The 15,940-nt window shown below is 33.0% G+C and overlaps 2 protein-coding genes across 4 annotated transcripts in view; one reads left to right on the top strand and one right to left on the bottom strand.

The window, feature by feature from the left end:
- LOC143078641 (synaptogenesis protein syg-2-like) overlaps window positions 1-15,940 on the top strand; it is a 147,003-nt gene that overhangs the window by 51,100 nt on the left and 79,963 nt on the right. The gene's annotated exons all lie outside the window — the stretch shown is intronic.
- LOC143080082 (uncharacterized) overlaps window positions 1-15,940 on the bottom strand; it is a 65,137-nt gene that overhangs the window by 27,871 nt on the left and 21,326 nt on the right. For all 3 annotated transcript variants that reach the window (XR_012979612.1, XM_076255756.1, XM_076255757.1), the window contains 6 exons: window positions 15,318-15,629; window positions 10,137-10,457; window positions 8,303-8,605; window positions 6,999-7,307; window positions 5,265-5,588; window positions 3,995-4,194 (listed from right to left, as the gene is read on the bottom strand). Coding sequence is in view for 2 of the 3 variants with exons in the window: in XM_076255756.1 (XP_076111871.1) it covers window positions 3,995-4,194; window positions 5,265-5,588; window positions 6,999-7,307; window positions 8,303-8,605; window positions 10,137-10,457; window positions 15,318-15,629 (1,769 nt within the window). In the remaining variant the exon portion in view is untranslated. The remainder of the gene's footprint in view (window positions 1-3,994; window positions 4,195-5,264; window positions 5,589-6,998; window positions 7,308-8,302; window positions 8,606-10,136; window positions 10,458-15,317; window positions 15,630-15,940) is intronic.

Genomic DNA, 15,940 nt, shown 5'->3' with positions numbered 1-15,940 from the left:
ACAACAAACTACAAAAGTATTCCATATATAAAAAAAAGAAGATGTGATATGATTGCAAATGAGACCACTCTCCAAATGAGACCATATGAGACATAAAATAATTATAGGTCCCGTACGGGCTTCAACAATGAGTAAAATTCATACTGCATAGTCTTCAATTCCCGAAATGAATAATGTAAAACAAACAAACAATCTAACGGCCTGATTAATGTACAAAATAAATAAGAAAGAAACAAATATAGTATATAAAGACAAACGACAAACACTGCATTACCGTCTCGTGACTTGAAACAGACACATACAGATAGTGGTGGGGTTTAACTTTTTTAAGGTCACGCCAACACTTCCCTAACCTCGGGACTGGAACCGCGTGTACCAGTGCAACAAGCTTTATACCAAATCAACCGTTATCTCCATCATCTTCATTTTCATCAACCGTCACAAGATATGTTTTGATATTTCTACACATTTCACTCATGACCACAGGTCTGCACATGAAAGGTTCTGCTCAAAGCAAACACGTTATTTTGAGTTTTTCTTTACAAGTACAAATAAGGTATTGTAGGAAGTCCGAAGACATTTGTTCCTAATAATACCAGCTTCAAACCATCCCTATCAATTCATCCAAGATTTAACAGAGATCTAAAAGGGGGTTTAGGAAGGTGTGATGACATCCATATGCTTGTCTGCAAAGATGCTGGGGAAACATTATACGAGACGTACACACTATCTTGAATTCGCTCAATTTCATGGTTGTCAACACATTAGATAGCGTCGCATTTTACTTTAAGAAGCATTAAATCCATTGGAATTCAATGTTTCAACAAGGTGTTTTGAACTAAACTCATGGTACATTTGTAAAGACAATCCTAAATGAGTACAACAAAAACGTTTGCCTTAACAATTGCTTAGCATTTCCACAATTTCTCTGGTGCCATTTCCTGAGAATAGTCTTGGCTGTATGCAGTTTCATTGAGTAACCATAGAATGAATTGCAATAAATACGAAGGCATTGACTGAATTAAGAAGGAAGAGACAATTCATCCGAAGTTGGGTAGTCTTCTTTAGAGTTTTGATGTCTTTTCTAAGTACACTTGCAGCGGAATGAAATATATGTCCGTTATTTGTGTCTATTACAGTTGACATTGAGGTTTTGAGGTCAGTTTTCAATTGAATAGAAGCTTATATGGCATCTTAAATAGTTATTTTTCTACTAAATATTATGTTATATTTGCCTTGAACTTGTTGAAGTTGTTTGACATCTGAATTTCTATAGAAATAAATGAGATTAGACTGCATTTTACATGTAGAATATCTTAAATTAGAATCAGCGGGAAGAAATGATCTATATTTATCAAGTAACGATGTCATGAGGAATGACCATTAAATCGTTGTCAATAGCCAAAATAAAATTCGTAAAGGCAGTATCGTGTTTTGAGATATCTGCTTCCACGGGTTTGGGTTTTTTTTTTCGTTTTTAGCAAATAATTTGAAATGCAACCAAAATGACAGAGTTCTTGAAGTTTAAAAGATGGACGGGAAACTATTTCAACTTTAACTTTATCTGACACGGATAAAACATTTTTAATACGCTCATCTGATTCAAACGTGAGTATTTTTTTATCTCTCTAAAATGTTTTGTTGCAACAAAATATACGTCAAGCGCTCCAGTTCAACGACTGCATTCTAGAACGTGTACAAATACCCGAAACTGAGGGACAACAGTCAGATCGTCATTAAATATCAGACTAGAAGCTTTCTCGCTCTAAAAGGGGGAACAGATATGTTTATTTGTGTAAGTTTTGTAGCATGAACGATGATAAATTGCCTGCACGGAGTTCTTCAAATCAACAGGTATCGCATGAAACATATTGATGTTCACCTCATCCAATCTTTTATGCAATGCAGATACAAAAATCGACTTCCCTAAACTGGTAAATTGACTCAAAATTTCAATCGAGTTTTTTTTTGGCATATTATGCACTGTATAAAATTTTACGACTTTTGTCTTTTCTTTGGACTTAATGGAGCAAGTTGCAAAGGACTCGACATATCACGGAATATTTACTGAAACTATCCGTCAATTATTTTGATTTTACAATAAGACTTTTCTGACAAATTATATTTGATGTTTTATAACGAAAAAAACATAAAATATAAACATATACAAACAAAGTATGTGGTATATATCAGTGCACTTTAATTGAAAATATGTGTATATAATAGCGAAAAAGGTAGTAATTTCATATATCATTTGAGAGCAAATTATTGACTAATACACAAAATGTGACGGAAGGCAAGTGATTGAGTTCCGTGTTGAAATTGAAGATTTTTACTCCATTCTTTTTCCATCGATTTCTTAAGGTTTTTTTCATATTTTGGTTTCGAAATTTTTATCACTTATTAGTTTTATTAAATACTATATGCTTAAAATATTATGGGATAATTTTTATTACTACTATGAAGAAGAAACTAAAGTTTGAGTCTGAATTTACAATTAAAATTACCTCAATTTTAAATAGTCTAGACTGCGTAAATTTTATATATTAGAAGAAAATAAAATACTGAATAGAATATTTTGACATAAAAAAAATAGCTTCAGGAAAAACTATTTCAATTAAATGTAAGCACACATACACATTTTTTCATTTCGCAAAAGGGGGGTTGAAACTCTCCAATATACTACCATTCATTAAAACGACTTTTTAGAAAAAAGTGACCGTACGAAATTCTGACGACAGGGCAAAAACTAAAGAAGACATATTTGTCTTTAAGTTAAGACCATTTTTAGCCGTGTGTTATTTGGGGAGATTAAACTCGCGATCTAGACGACTTTTTACACTTCTGTCACCGCACTAATAGCGGTAATATCGAAATAAAAAAAGAACTAAATTACAGAAATCGCTTAAATTTTACAATTATTTAGTTTATATACAGCTTATTCGAAAACAACAATAAAAAATATAGGTCACCGATGAGTTAAAAAAGATATTTCAATTTTATGTAAAAAAATGTCATTATTGCACCAAAGGGAGATATTTTGGAGCTTTTTCAATGATATCTACATTTTCAAAGTCACCTGGGGCCAACACGAATTGACTTTTTGGAAGGTTTTTGTACCATATGATAAAGTAACAACTACTAAAGGTAATGAATAAAATTTGTAATGAAAAATAAATATTTTTTTTTCTGAAAATCTTAAACCCGCGAGCCTCCTTAAAAAAAGAAACTTAGAAGTATATATTAAATAGACAGAAATCCAACAACCAAAACAATAAATAGACCTTACGAAATTGACATGAAGGTTTCAACAATTGATCGGTTTCTATACAGTATGATAAACACTAAATCCTACCTGTTTTTAAACATTCAGTGTAAATTTTACAGAGAACTTAGAATAAATATTAACGCCGATTCTCTACAAAAAACACTAACACACATCAATCCGACTGAATTAAGTCAGGTTTGTAAACATCTTAATTGATATCTATTAACTCAAACTTACATCTAGTTATCTCATTTATTTTACCAATTCATGCAGAATCATACAATAAAAATCAATAAAATCTTATCATACGAAAGTCCAAACACAAATTCTATCTTTTCGCATTGAAAAGTCAAAGTAAATGAAAGCTAACTCAGAATATTTGTGCCGTACTATAATCGATATCTGTATTTCAGATATACAATTTCAAGGAGGAACGCCATAAACTATGGAACATTAAACATTGAGAAACACTTTTATTTTCATTTTAGTGTTCATTTGGAATGTTGAACTATTTCAACATATAATTGACATACACTATCACATAATATCCGTCAAATCAACTACAAGTTTTTGATCATCAATTATTATACAGTGAATGTCTATATATCGTCTTATCAACACTTGCTATATTGCATGTCAATCAAACTATGCAAACGCTTTAGACACTACTGGAAATTATTCTGGTGATAAAATAAACAATTGATACATCCTAAAAATATTGTTTACCTGTGCTTGAATATTTTGTATCGCTTTATGCATACACTGGCTGTAATTTGGTTCCATCCACTTTCCACCATTGTTGCAGTATCTAGAAACACTACCCGTGTAGTTTCCATTGCACGGTAAAGTAACAAGAGTTTTTTCTGCTGTTATACCCCATTTAATATCAAATTTGTATGTATTTTCTCCACAAAGAATTGTTGAATCTGTAGAAAGATGGTCCATATTAAAATGCAGGCCAAATATTCCGTTATATAACTTAATGGCAGTAGTGATAATGAAAAAAAAATCAAATGATACAACACGCATTTGCATTCTGTTAATTACTTATCAAAAACATAACTTACAATGTCTTTTTTGGTTGTTTGTTTCCTATTTTTTAAATAATCTTTTAGTGCTGGCAGGTCTTATTGGTCTATGTCCAAAAGAGACAACAGAGACAAAAGAGACAATCATTAATCACAGGTCAAAGATGGAACTACAACAATGGCAAAAAAAACCACATCAAAACTGCTTAAACCTGTGTTTGAAGCAAAACCAAATCTTGAAATTGACGTCAACCATCGGCATGATCTCATAAAACAGGGGCGAAAGAAAGCAGATGGACAGTCAAACTCATACATTGAAAATAAAATAAGAACGCCATGGTTAAAAAAATAAAAGTTAAACAGACAAATAATAGTACACAAGACACAACACAGAAAACTAAAGACTCAGCGAAAGAACCCAACACAAACCGGGGGTGATCACAGGCGCTCCTGAAGGGTCATCGGGTCCTGCTGCACACGTGACAGCCGTTGTGTAACTCTGTGACCACGTAATGATTATAATAAAAATATACTCAGACAAAGGTGGATTAAAGGAAACATGAAAAATAATATAATTAAGAATTTTTAAACTATGTTAGAATCAATATCATACATTTGTAGATACATATATTAGGACAACCCTCGTATATCTGTAGATGAATGTTTATGTTTCTTTGCGGGTCATATTTATCAACGATATCGGTTTCCCACTGGCCTTATTATTGTTATTTTGCATTTAGTTTAGCAAATTTCTGAGCACATGCGCAAACAATACTGATAAAAATGAGATAGAAATTATTCTTTGTTAAGTTGTTTACATCCATCTCGTTTGCTCTTCTGATGAAATTTTTGTGTCATTGGAAATCATATCACATCTCGTTAACCTGTTAGTGCAATTGTCTTCAACTTTTTTTCCCCTATTCTATCAAATATAATGAGCTAACTATATATAGAGTTTTAATAATAACCTTCAGTGACTGTCAGAACGTGTTGAGAATTTGCATTACTGGCACTAATTCCAGCTGTATTCAAGGCATAGCAAGTGTAAACTCCAGTTTTATTCATTACAATATTCCTAATCGTCAAGTGCGGATTTGTACCAGAATTTTCTATAATATATTCTTGACTGTTTGTTCCTTTTCTTATAGTTTCTACACTGCCAAATTTAGGTTGGAATGTCCAGTACCAATCAAAAGCTCCTGGTGTAGCAGTAACATTACACTGAATCTGAAAACTATCATCTTCAACAAATGCTGCATATTGATTTGGTTCGACAGATGTAATAGGTGCACCTTGAATATATGAATGATACTAGATAAATGATTATACTCGCTTCTATTTTCATTATACATTAGTAATTTGATTTTCTACTCTACTTTTTTTATAATTTCACTTTTTCTACTCATACACAATAAGTACTTCACATCTGTGTTTCTTTATTTATTTAAATTAAAGCTTCTGAAAATATTGATTGTATTAACAGTTTGAATCAATTATAATTTGTTAGTATAATCATCATTTTTTACATAAATGATGTTGTAGCTAAAAAAAAATTGAAACATTGATGAAAACAAGTCTCTAACATTCACCCCCCCCCAAAAAAAAAAATAAATAAAAAGAAGAAGAAGAAGATACAAATCAATGTAAAACATAAACTAAGGGTAATTCATACACTCTGTAAGACCCAAACTTACTTTCATAAAGATTAAAGAGTTTGCTTATTGTGATCTGAGTTGATATACTGAGTAGAAAGGACAGGGTCAACTGTTATGGTTGCATCATCCACTTGGCGAATTAACACTTAGTTCAAATACCACAATTGGATATTAGAAACAATCAGTAAATCCACAGATCGTCCAGCATTTTGATTATCATAAATATTTCAAGATCAAAAAAGCCTTGTGGTAGTGAGTAGATACATATGGATATCCCAACCTAATTTCACACTGATTATGTTTATAAAGTTCATAAATTTAGATAAATATTCTTAAAACTATGTCATTGGTCTCCTTATATTAATTATCTTTTTGACGAACATCAAATTCATTCCACTTCATCATCTTTCTTTATATCGTATCAGTCATTTTATTCGTGGCGGTGACTATAAACATTATGAACTATCATTTTTTTTTAAAATTTGTCGGACCAGTTTTCTATCAAATGTGCGAGACATATTTATTAGGATGTAAGCGTCATAAAATGCGGCAGAGGTAATTACTGCAAAATTGGTTTCTGAACATTAGAAAAGTTAAAATAATTACATTGGCGGAGTTCAATGAGATATATGATATGCATTTTTACTGACAGCAGGTCAGATGTAAAGATAATATTTTATGTAAAACATGTTAAAGCAGAAATTCTAAAACCCAAGTTTAATTTTAATTCAGCATTATACAAGACCAAACCAAAATTCATTTAAAGATTTGACATGTTTGACAAAACTTACACAATACGGAGATATGATAAATGAAGTCCAAAAGTATCAATGTTGTCAATAAGATTTCCAACGAAATACAATGTATATTAAATATGTAACTATTGCTTTATTTAGACTTAAAGACTTCTGCAGACAAAGGTAGGTCATGTTTCCAAATATTGCCCTGTTATGTTTAGCATTGAGAGAATATTATTTCAGATATGTAGCAAAATCTACCAGCCCCAGCCTTCAAGTATGGTTACACTTACGAAATAAGCGTACTTACTTATGTAATTCAAAGTTGACCCAGGATAACTAGATGATGACCCAACGGCATTTGTTGCCCTGCAGACATAAGTACCAGAATCACCTGGTTCAAAATTGAAAATAGTCAAATAAGGTTCCTGTTGTGTGCCAACTGTATATTTGTTACTATTTGTTGTACTTAGTATTGATGGTTGAGTGCTACCAGCTGGTGTGAACAGCCAGGTAATGCACGTTGATGGTGGTATTCCAGTCACATTGCAGGAAATGATTTGACTGTTGTCTTGTGAAACATTTGAATTTCGAGGAGTTACAGAAACAAATAAATATCCTGTAAAAGAAAGTTACAAAAATTTACGTGGTAAAAAATAACAATAAATCCATTGATTCTGTTTTTGAAAGCCCGTGTTATCAATTGTTGATAATATTTATAACATTATAGCATTCTATTTTATAAAGACTGTAAGGTGGTTTTTTTGCAAGACAGGCAGAATAAAATGATCTGAACGAGCCCGCGATTGGTGTGTCAATAAAATATGTAATTAGTGGCAAATCACAGGAAACAATTTTGTCGATCTCCAGTAGTATTGTAAGCCCTTCCTTTGAATATAACATCAACATTTGATTCATCATTACCTATATATTGTTATTTTCTCACGGACTATTTTCAAAAATATTTTGACAATATAATAATAAATAGAAGATGTGGTATGATTGCCAATGAGACAACTCTCTACAAGATACAAGAGACCAAACGACACTGAAATCAATAACTATAGGTCACCGTACGGTCTTCAAAAATGACCACAGCCCTTATTGCAAAGTCAGCTTTAAAATGCCCCGAAATGACAATGTAAAACAGTTCAAACAAGAAAATTAACGTCCTTATTTATTTAAAAAAAATGAACGAAAAACAAATATGTAACACATAAACGAACGACAAACCACTGAAGTACAGGCTTCTGACTTTGAACAGGCACCTATTCACATAATGTGGTGGAGTTAAACATGTTAGTGGGACCCCAATTCTCATCTAACCTGACAACTTGAGAACGAAATATAAAAACAGTTGAAAAAGGCAAAACACATCAGATGGATAAAAATACAAATATAATAGATACACTAGTAATTATTGGAGCCTTTTATAGCTTGCTGTTAGGTGTGAGCCTAAGCTCAGTGTTGAAGACCGTAACATGAACTATAATGGTTTACTTTTATAAATTGTGACTTGGATTGAGAGTTGAATTGAAAAATGAAGATACCAACCCACAATTAGCATGACATTCCTATCAGATAGCTATATTATAACACAGTCTTAGTACTTACCTCCAGTAACTGTAACATTTCCAGTGTTACTATTTCCTGTTCCTTGATCATTTGTAGCATGGCAAGTGTATGTCCCGGTATCATTTATTGATGCAAAATTAATCGTTAATGAAGGTGTTGTAGGAGTACTACCTTGGTACCCTATGTCTCCATTGTAAATTAATCGTAGCTGATTATTAGAAGTTGTCTGCCAGTAGACTTCATTAACCCCAGCACTATCGGAGACTATGTTACAATGAATTGTCACTTGATCCCCTATTGCTGTATTATAGGTAGTAGGAGAAATCTCGACTACAGGCAAGCCTAAAAAAACAAGGTGGAAGATAAAAACTCATCGGATGTCCTTTCCAGAGCTACCATAAATATATCTGTACTTAAACATGTTAAAGCGACAGATTTTGCGACTCCATTCAACTATGAATAAATCAGTCATAAACAAAATGAATCAGTTAATGTATTAGTAACACACATTTTGTGTAAGATAATACTCGTGACTATTAAGATAACATAATTCCATCAATATTCACCAAACTTTTTTTTGGCGCTCAAATTATAAATACATAATTTAAGTTGTTTTTTAAGTATATAAATGAATACAACAAACGATCGTTTTCATGAAAACATTCATCAAGTAAATTGCACATGTGTGAAAATAGATATTAAGTGGCATAAAAAAAATTCTAATACAAACAAACAAAGTTATAAAAAAAACGTGCACTACATTCAAAACTAATGATTAATCAAAATGAGATCAATAGAAAACCGGGAGTACCTCATGTGCATAAGACGAGTCAGCTATGTCTGGTTATTATAGTGACACCTTCAAGTGTGTACTGTCATGGCTCTGTTTAAATTCATCTTCTTTAACAAGGAAGATGCACTAAAAGTGGACACAGTGGCTACTAATACTTACAGCTTGACATCGTGCATCATCAACTAGTTTTGTTTAGATTTGCGATATTTGAAAGATATTATCGCATTATGATATTTTGCATGATTGTATTTGGACCAATAAATACATGCATAATTTTTGTTAATTCTGGCTTGTTAAGATAATTGACAAAGGTTTATTTCAGAACTAATGAGTCCTACAAAAAATTCTTAGATGTTTTAGATATACTTTAAGTTGGTTAGTACTGCCAGCAATTCACGGGAATCACACCTGATTAAGATTTAGTTTTAATGTAATTACATGATGGGTATTACCAGGAATTCAGACGAACAGTGCGTTGTCAAAGCAACTGTTTTCAAACTTGATATAAAATGACAAATAAATATTTAATCGAGAAAACACAGTTGATATATGTTCTTCTTCCATGACGAATTCGTATTATTGCAGTTTTGTCTATATCTGTTTGTGATCAAGTTGTCCTAACTGATCAAGACAACTTGCATCAATGTTTTTAAATTTTCCCGTGTTCAATGATATCAAACTTTTTCTTTATTTTTTTCTTTTATGTACATATCTATTTAATACAAATTGTATCTGTTAACTTCTTTTTTCCTTTATACATGAGTAGCAAAAATAATTATGAATACTTATCTCCTGGGTAATTTTTATTCACATTAGCGCTTTTTTTCGCAAATACTCTTAGTTAATCAAGAGATGTTTTGACGTCTGTAGATTGAGAATTCCTTGTGCGTTTTTTTTTTTGTTTGTTTTTTGCAAGGAATTTGTATCGCAAAATTATGTAAGCGTTTAGTTCACATAGAAATAACACCAATTAAGATAGCATTCGATACCAATTCTTCAACCGTGGCCTCAATAATGCGTACGACATCATCCAAAAAAAAAAAAGAATATTACATTTCTACAAAAAAATGTTTAACCTACTTCCTGTTATGGTTAGATTCGTTGTGGGGTTATTTGTGCTGTTTCCGACAGAATTTCTGGCTTTGCAGCTGTATATTCCTTGATCCGTCGTGGTCACATTGTTGATGATTAAAGATGGGCTAGACGTTGTTGAGCCTGAATACTTTCCATTAGATATTGAAATAAGTATAGGGTCTGTCACTTGTCCAACGTCATTTGCGAATGTCCAATGAACGTCTAGTAGAGCACTGTTTGGTGAGCTAATTGAACAGCCTAAAACAATTTGTTGTCCGGTTGATTGATTATATGATGGCTGTGGAATAGTTGTGACAGGTGGTGTTCCTAAAACGATTTTAAATAATCATTAAAACAATATCTGATTTAAACGGTAAATAAACTCATCATATATACCAGGAACAAAGGTAGTCATTTTGTTTACAATAGACTCACAAACGATGCTTGAATAAAAAAATGTGAAATAAATGAGAATCTAGAAATTCAAAATAAGTGTTATTTATTTTGGCTTAATTTGTATTCTTATGTATATCTATATTGTGTCTCATTCTAGGAAGTTATTGATAAAATATAAATCATGAATCTCTTGAAAGACTTTAAATGGTATATGTTATCTCATTCAAAAATATGCAGCGACGCAAGTCCAGACCCGGTATTGGTTTGTTTTATTTGGCGATGATATAGAAAGGACGATTGAGTGATTTTTATATAATTAACTACAATATTGTGCAAGAATTTTCTTATTTCACACTTTTAGGTTGACAAATAGTTTTCATTAAACAAAAATGTTGTGACATACGGCACCTACCAATAGGGCTAACATTAATTGTATCTGTTTTCGCAATGTTACCAGTAAAGCCCCAGTCCCACTAGACCACGATCGCAACACGCTCACCGCGATCTAAAATAGATTTAAATCGTGGTGAGGTCGCGGTATGAGCGGCATGAAAATGTTAATTTTGTTGCTTTCACGATGCTACTGCGTCCTAATTACGCTTCTACAACGATCCCGCTACGATTAAACCACGTTCTCACCGCGCTTATTCTGCGACCTCACTACGCTTATAAAGATCTTTCTACGCTCTTCAAGATCTCAGTACGACCATACCACGAGTTATTCGATTGCAACGCGATCTTACTGCGATTATAGCACGTTCTTACACGATTATACTACGTTCATACCGCGATCTTACTACGTTCTCAGCAATACTGTCAATATCGTGTTCCATATCAATATAGTTCCATTCCTTCTATTTCTGATTAAAACGGAGATTTCTCGGAAACAATACAGTCATGCCACCAAAATCTACTAGAACACGTAGGCGTGGTGGTAGGAGTCGATGTAGAGGCAGAGGGAGCAAAGTATGAACGCCATACTAAACTCCAAATAGTACACAAGAAACTAAAATTAAAAATAGTACAAGACTAACAAAGGCCAGGGGCTCCTGACTTGGAACAGGCGCAAAAATAGTGGGGTTAAACATGTTTGTGAGATCTCAACCCTCCCTCTATACCTCTAGCCAATGAAGAAAAGTAAACGCAATACAATACGCACATTAAAATTCAGTTCAAGAGAAGTCCGAGTCTGATGTCAGAAGATGTGACTAAAGAAAATAAACAAAATGAAAATAATACATAAATAACAACAGATTACTAGCAGTCAACTGACATGCCAGCTCCAGACTTCAATTAAACTGATACTATACACATAAGTAGGATAATACTTGTCATCAAGAGATGTCGGAACGACCAATCCAATCTAAATTACAACCTACTGCTGGTCCATAAAGCTCAAATGACAATATTTTAGTGAACGATAGCAAAGATAACACAGACATGTCAATATATAGGAAGATGTGGTATGAGTGCCAATGAGACAACTCTCCATCAACGTAAAAATCTATGAAAGTAAACCATTATAGGCCAAGGTATGGCCTTCAATACGGAGCCTTGGCTCACACCGAACAGCACGCTATAAAGGGCCCAACAAATATTAATGTTAAACCATTTAAACGGGAAAAAATCAACGGTCTAATCTATATAAAAACGAGAAGCATGGTTGAGCCGTTAGAGCAAATGGATAAATACTTTCAAACAAACAAACTCTAGGGAGTTTTTTTAAATATTTTATGTGAAAATGACAATAAAAATGATGGTCGTAGTGTGAACGTAGTAAGGTCGTGAGAGGAGCGTGATGAGGACGGCAAGGGCGTGCTAGAATCGTATTATGGTCGTGAACAGCGTGGTAAAGTCGTAGTGGAAGCGTAGTTGGGTCGCGGTGAGAATGTGATGGTCGTAGTAAGGTCGTGATAACGTCGCTGTGAGATCGTAGCGCAATCTCTCCGAATAGAATCACGCTTTCGCTACGCTCTCGCTACGATTGTACAGCGACCTTTGCGATCTTACTAAGATCTTAGTGCGCTCTCACTACTCTTCTACAACGACCTAATTTCGCCACGACCACACCACGATTGTTTTGAACATGTTCAAAGTTGGCCACGCTCTTCACGATCTGGAAGACCTCACCACGACCGTGGTACGACCTTACTGCGACCAACACGATCGTACCACGATCATCAAAATTTGCATTTTTTTCACAGATCGTAGTGCGATCGTGGCCTAGTGGGACTGGGGTATTACAGCATCAATGCCTCGACAGACGTAGCTGCCACCATCAGAATTCTGAAGATTGGTAATAGTCAGAGATTCCGCAGCGATAGTACCACCAGACAGTCGGAAGTTACTGCCTATATCAATTTGAACGTTGTCTTTAATCCATATGATTTGAGATGCAGTACCTTGAGAAACATCACACTGCAGAGTAACCGAGGACTGTAAAAGTGGACTATAATCGGTCACGGGAGCATTAATTGCAATAGGTTCTATAAAAAATAATCATTGAATCAAATAAAATTGCATGCTTTGAGCATTTCAAGGGGACAGCAACCAAATTTACTATTATGATGTGCAATTGTAAAGATGATTTCCCTATAAAATTACTAGGATCCATTCCGTAGTACTAGAAAATCACCCCCAGTTTTGATGCTTAATTACAATTTTTGTTGTACTGCTGTTTGTCTTTTGTTTGTTTGAGTTTCCGGTTGCATTATCTGGTTCCCTTTTACTTATGAGTTTACATATTCCTTTGGTATCTTTTGTCTTTCTTAAAAACAAGCAGCACACGAATGTCTCGCATCAGTGAGTTAGTCGAGCTTACGTTTTAATTTGCATAAGGACAGTCTATTTGAAGATGTGTGTGATTGTCGTTATGATAATTATTGAGATTATTATCACGTATCAGTGTCATTAAACGGACATACAAAAGAAGTAAACGATATGTGACGAATATATTGGTTTAAAAATTATATCATTTTAAAGTATCGGCTATTTTAATGTTCTGTTTAAAACATTTCCAATTATATGTAACTATATTTAACTATATCCCTTCTGAATAAGTCTGCTTAAAGGTTTGGTTAGCTTTTGAGGTGAATGCCGACATTTGTGTGCTTTGTAAAGAATATTACCATGAAAGATTGGATGTGAAATACCTGAACGTATAAGATGCCTGCATGTTCATTTAAACATGGTTTAGACCGGAAGTAATTTTGATAATTGAATATTTACTTATTGCCCTACCCAATCCCTCCATCCCTTACAATACAAATAAGCATTTAGAGTAAAAGGGATAAAAAGTGTTTATCAAAACATGTTTAGAATTACGACATATGCATATGCATATTTTGCAACTGCCGTCGTCATAATTATACTTTCATATTCACAATTTCCAAAATGTGACAATTATTAAATATTTTAAACTCCATTTTAGAAGAAAATCAACGGTTGTGTCTCACTATTTACTTTGAGAAAACACATATAATGTTTATTTATTTTAACCGGGTCAATGATAATAACTGGACACTTCATTGATGAGTGTACACCAAAACACCTATCTATAGATGGACTGGTCTTTGATAATCGAACCAGTCAATTAAAATAGATCAAGTAATACATATCATGAAAATTAGAAGAAGATAAATGCATATCAATTCACTTGTAAAAATGTAAACAGAATTATTCACTATAAGTAAATGCATAACCACAGTTTTCACCCAAAAGAATATGTAAAAATGTTTATATCTCTGTATACAGTAATTAAAGAATGTTAACACATGTTTCTCTTCAACCTTTGTAATATTTGAGTGTTTTCAAATTTAGACTTGTCAAATTGAATGGTGAACCATACACTCATAATCAATGGCTAAGAACATAAAATACAATTGTTTAAACTTTTTTAATTGTTCTATGATTAGTGACAATTGTTTGTTAATAATTAAACAAAAAAGCAAAACTACTGTGTTAACAAATTTACCAAGATTAGTTATTCAATTTAGTAATAAATTTGCATAAAGGCAATAAAAAAAAGTTAGTCTTAAAAGTTTTCCATTTTTTAAATAAGTTATTTTAATAGCAAATCAAAACTATCTTTTTTATAATATAAATAAAAAGACGTGGTATGAGCACAAAAAAGACAACTATCCACTCATCCCCCATTTTATATAAAGTTAACAAGTATATGCAAAAGTACGGTCTTCAACACAAAACATTGGCTAACGCGGAACGGTATGCTATAAAAGGCCCCAAATCAGTAGTGCAAAGCAACTCAAACAGGAAAACCAACGGTCTAATATATATAAAAACAAGAGAAACAAGAAACACGAATGAACCTCACAAGCAAGCGACAACCGGCGAGCTACATGCTTCTGACTAAAGACAGCTGCATTTCAATGTAGTGGGTTTAAACGTGTTAACCGGCGCCAACATTCAAACTAACATGAGACAGTAGTGTAACATTGCAATATAAAAAACACACACTATAACATATTTATTGAATGGCTAATATCGACTGCACGAATCTATGACATAATTTACATATAATATTAATCGTTGGTGCCTATTAACTCAATAATGCCAGTGTATCACGTGTTGCCGGCTAGGAAAAATCTACAAAAGGAATTTATTTGTTTTCCGTTTGTAGTTTGCTTATTATTAACTAATAAAAAATATAATCTAAATCTTATAACATATTGATAACAAAGATTACAATGTTTGTTAGGGTTATACCTAACAAACTAGAAAACTTAAATGATTCAAGTTTTCTGAGCTGTCAAATTTACAAAAAATACTCACGAGCGACTGTAATTTGTCTGCAGACTGTCTGTGGAGTACTGCCTAGTGTAGTTGTATGTGTTACATCACAGCAAATGGTATCTCCATTGTTAACAATTACAGGGCTCCAGGTTAAAGTACCGGTCACATCATAGGATTTTTGATCTAATACAGTATAAGATGTAAACTCAGATGTAAATTGAGTATTTTTGTTTTGATTTCTCATGGACATAACGCCAGCCGGAAAACCATTGGACGACATACATGTCCACAAGCCTTGTTGTCCTGGGGTTAAATTACTTGGTCCATCGAACGTTGGTGTATCTGGTGAATCTATTAAACAATACAGTTGATAAGCAAATAGTCTTTTGTTATAATTTATACATTTTTAAGTATCTTGGAAACGATCTTTTCAATGTCTTTACAAAATCAGGAATATGACAGTTGGTATTAACTCATTTGATGTTTCTGAGCTTTTGATTTCGCCATTTCGTTAGGGACTTTTTCTGTTTTAATATTCCTCGAAGTCGTTTTTTTATTTTTATTTTACTTTATTAAGGAAATTCTTTACTTATATGGCTGCAAAAGGGCAATATTTGTCATGTGCCTGCTTGTCCTGGTATGAAAGGAGTTGGTCTAGTCAA

Source organism: Mytilus galloprovincialis, chromosome 6, assembly GCF_965363235.1.
Source record: "Mytilus galloprovincialis chromosome 6, xbMytGall1.hap1.1, whole genome shotgun sequence".
Taxonomy (NCBI): Eukaryota; Metazoa; Mollusca; class Bivalvia; order Mytilida; family Mytilidae; genus Mytilus; species Mytilus galloprovincialis.
This window is presented reverse-complemented; position numbering and strand designations above follow the sequence as displayed.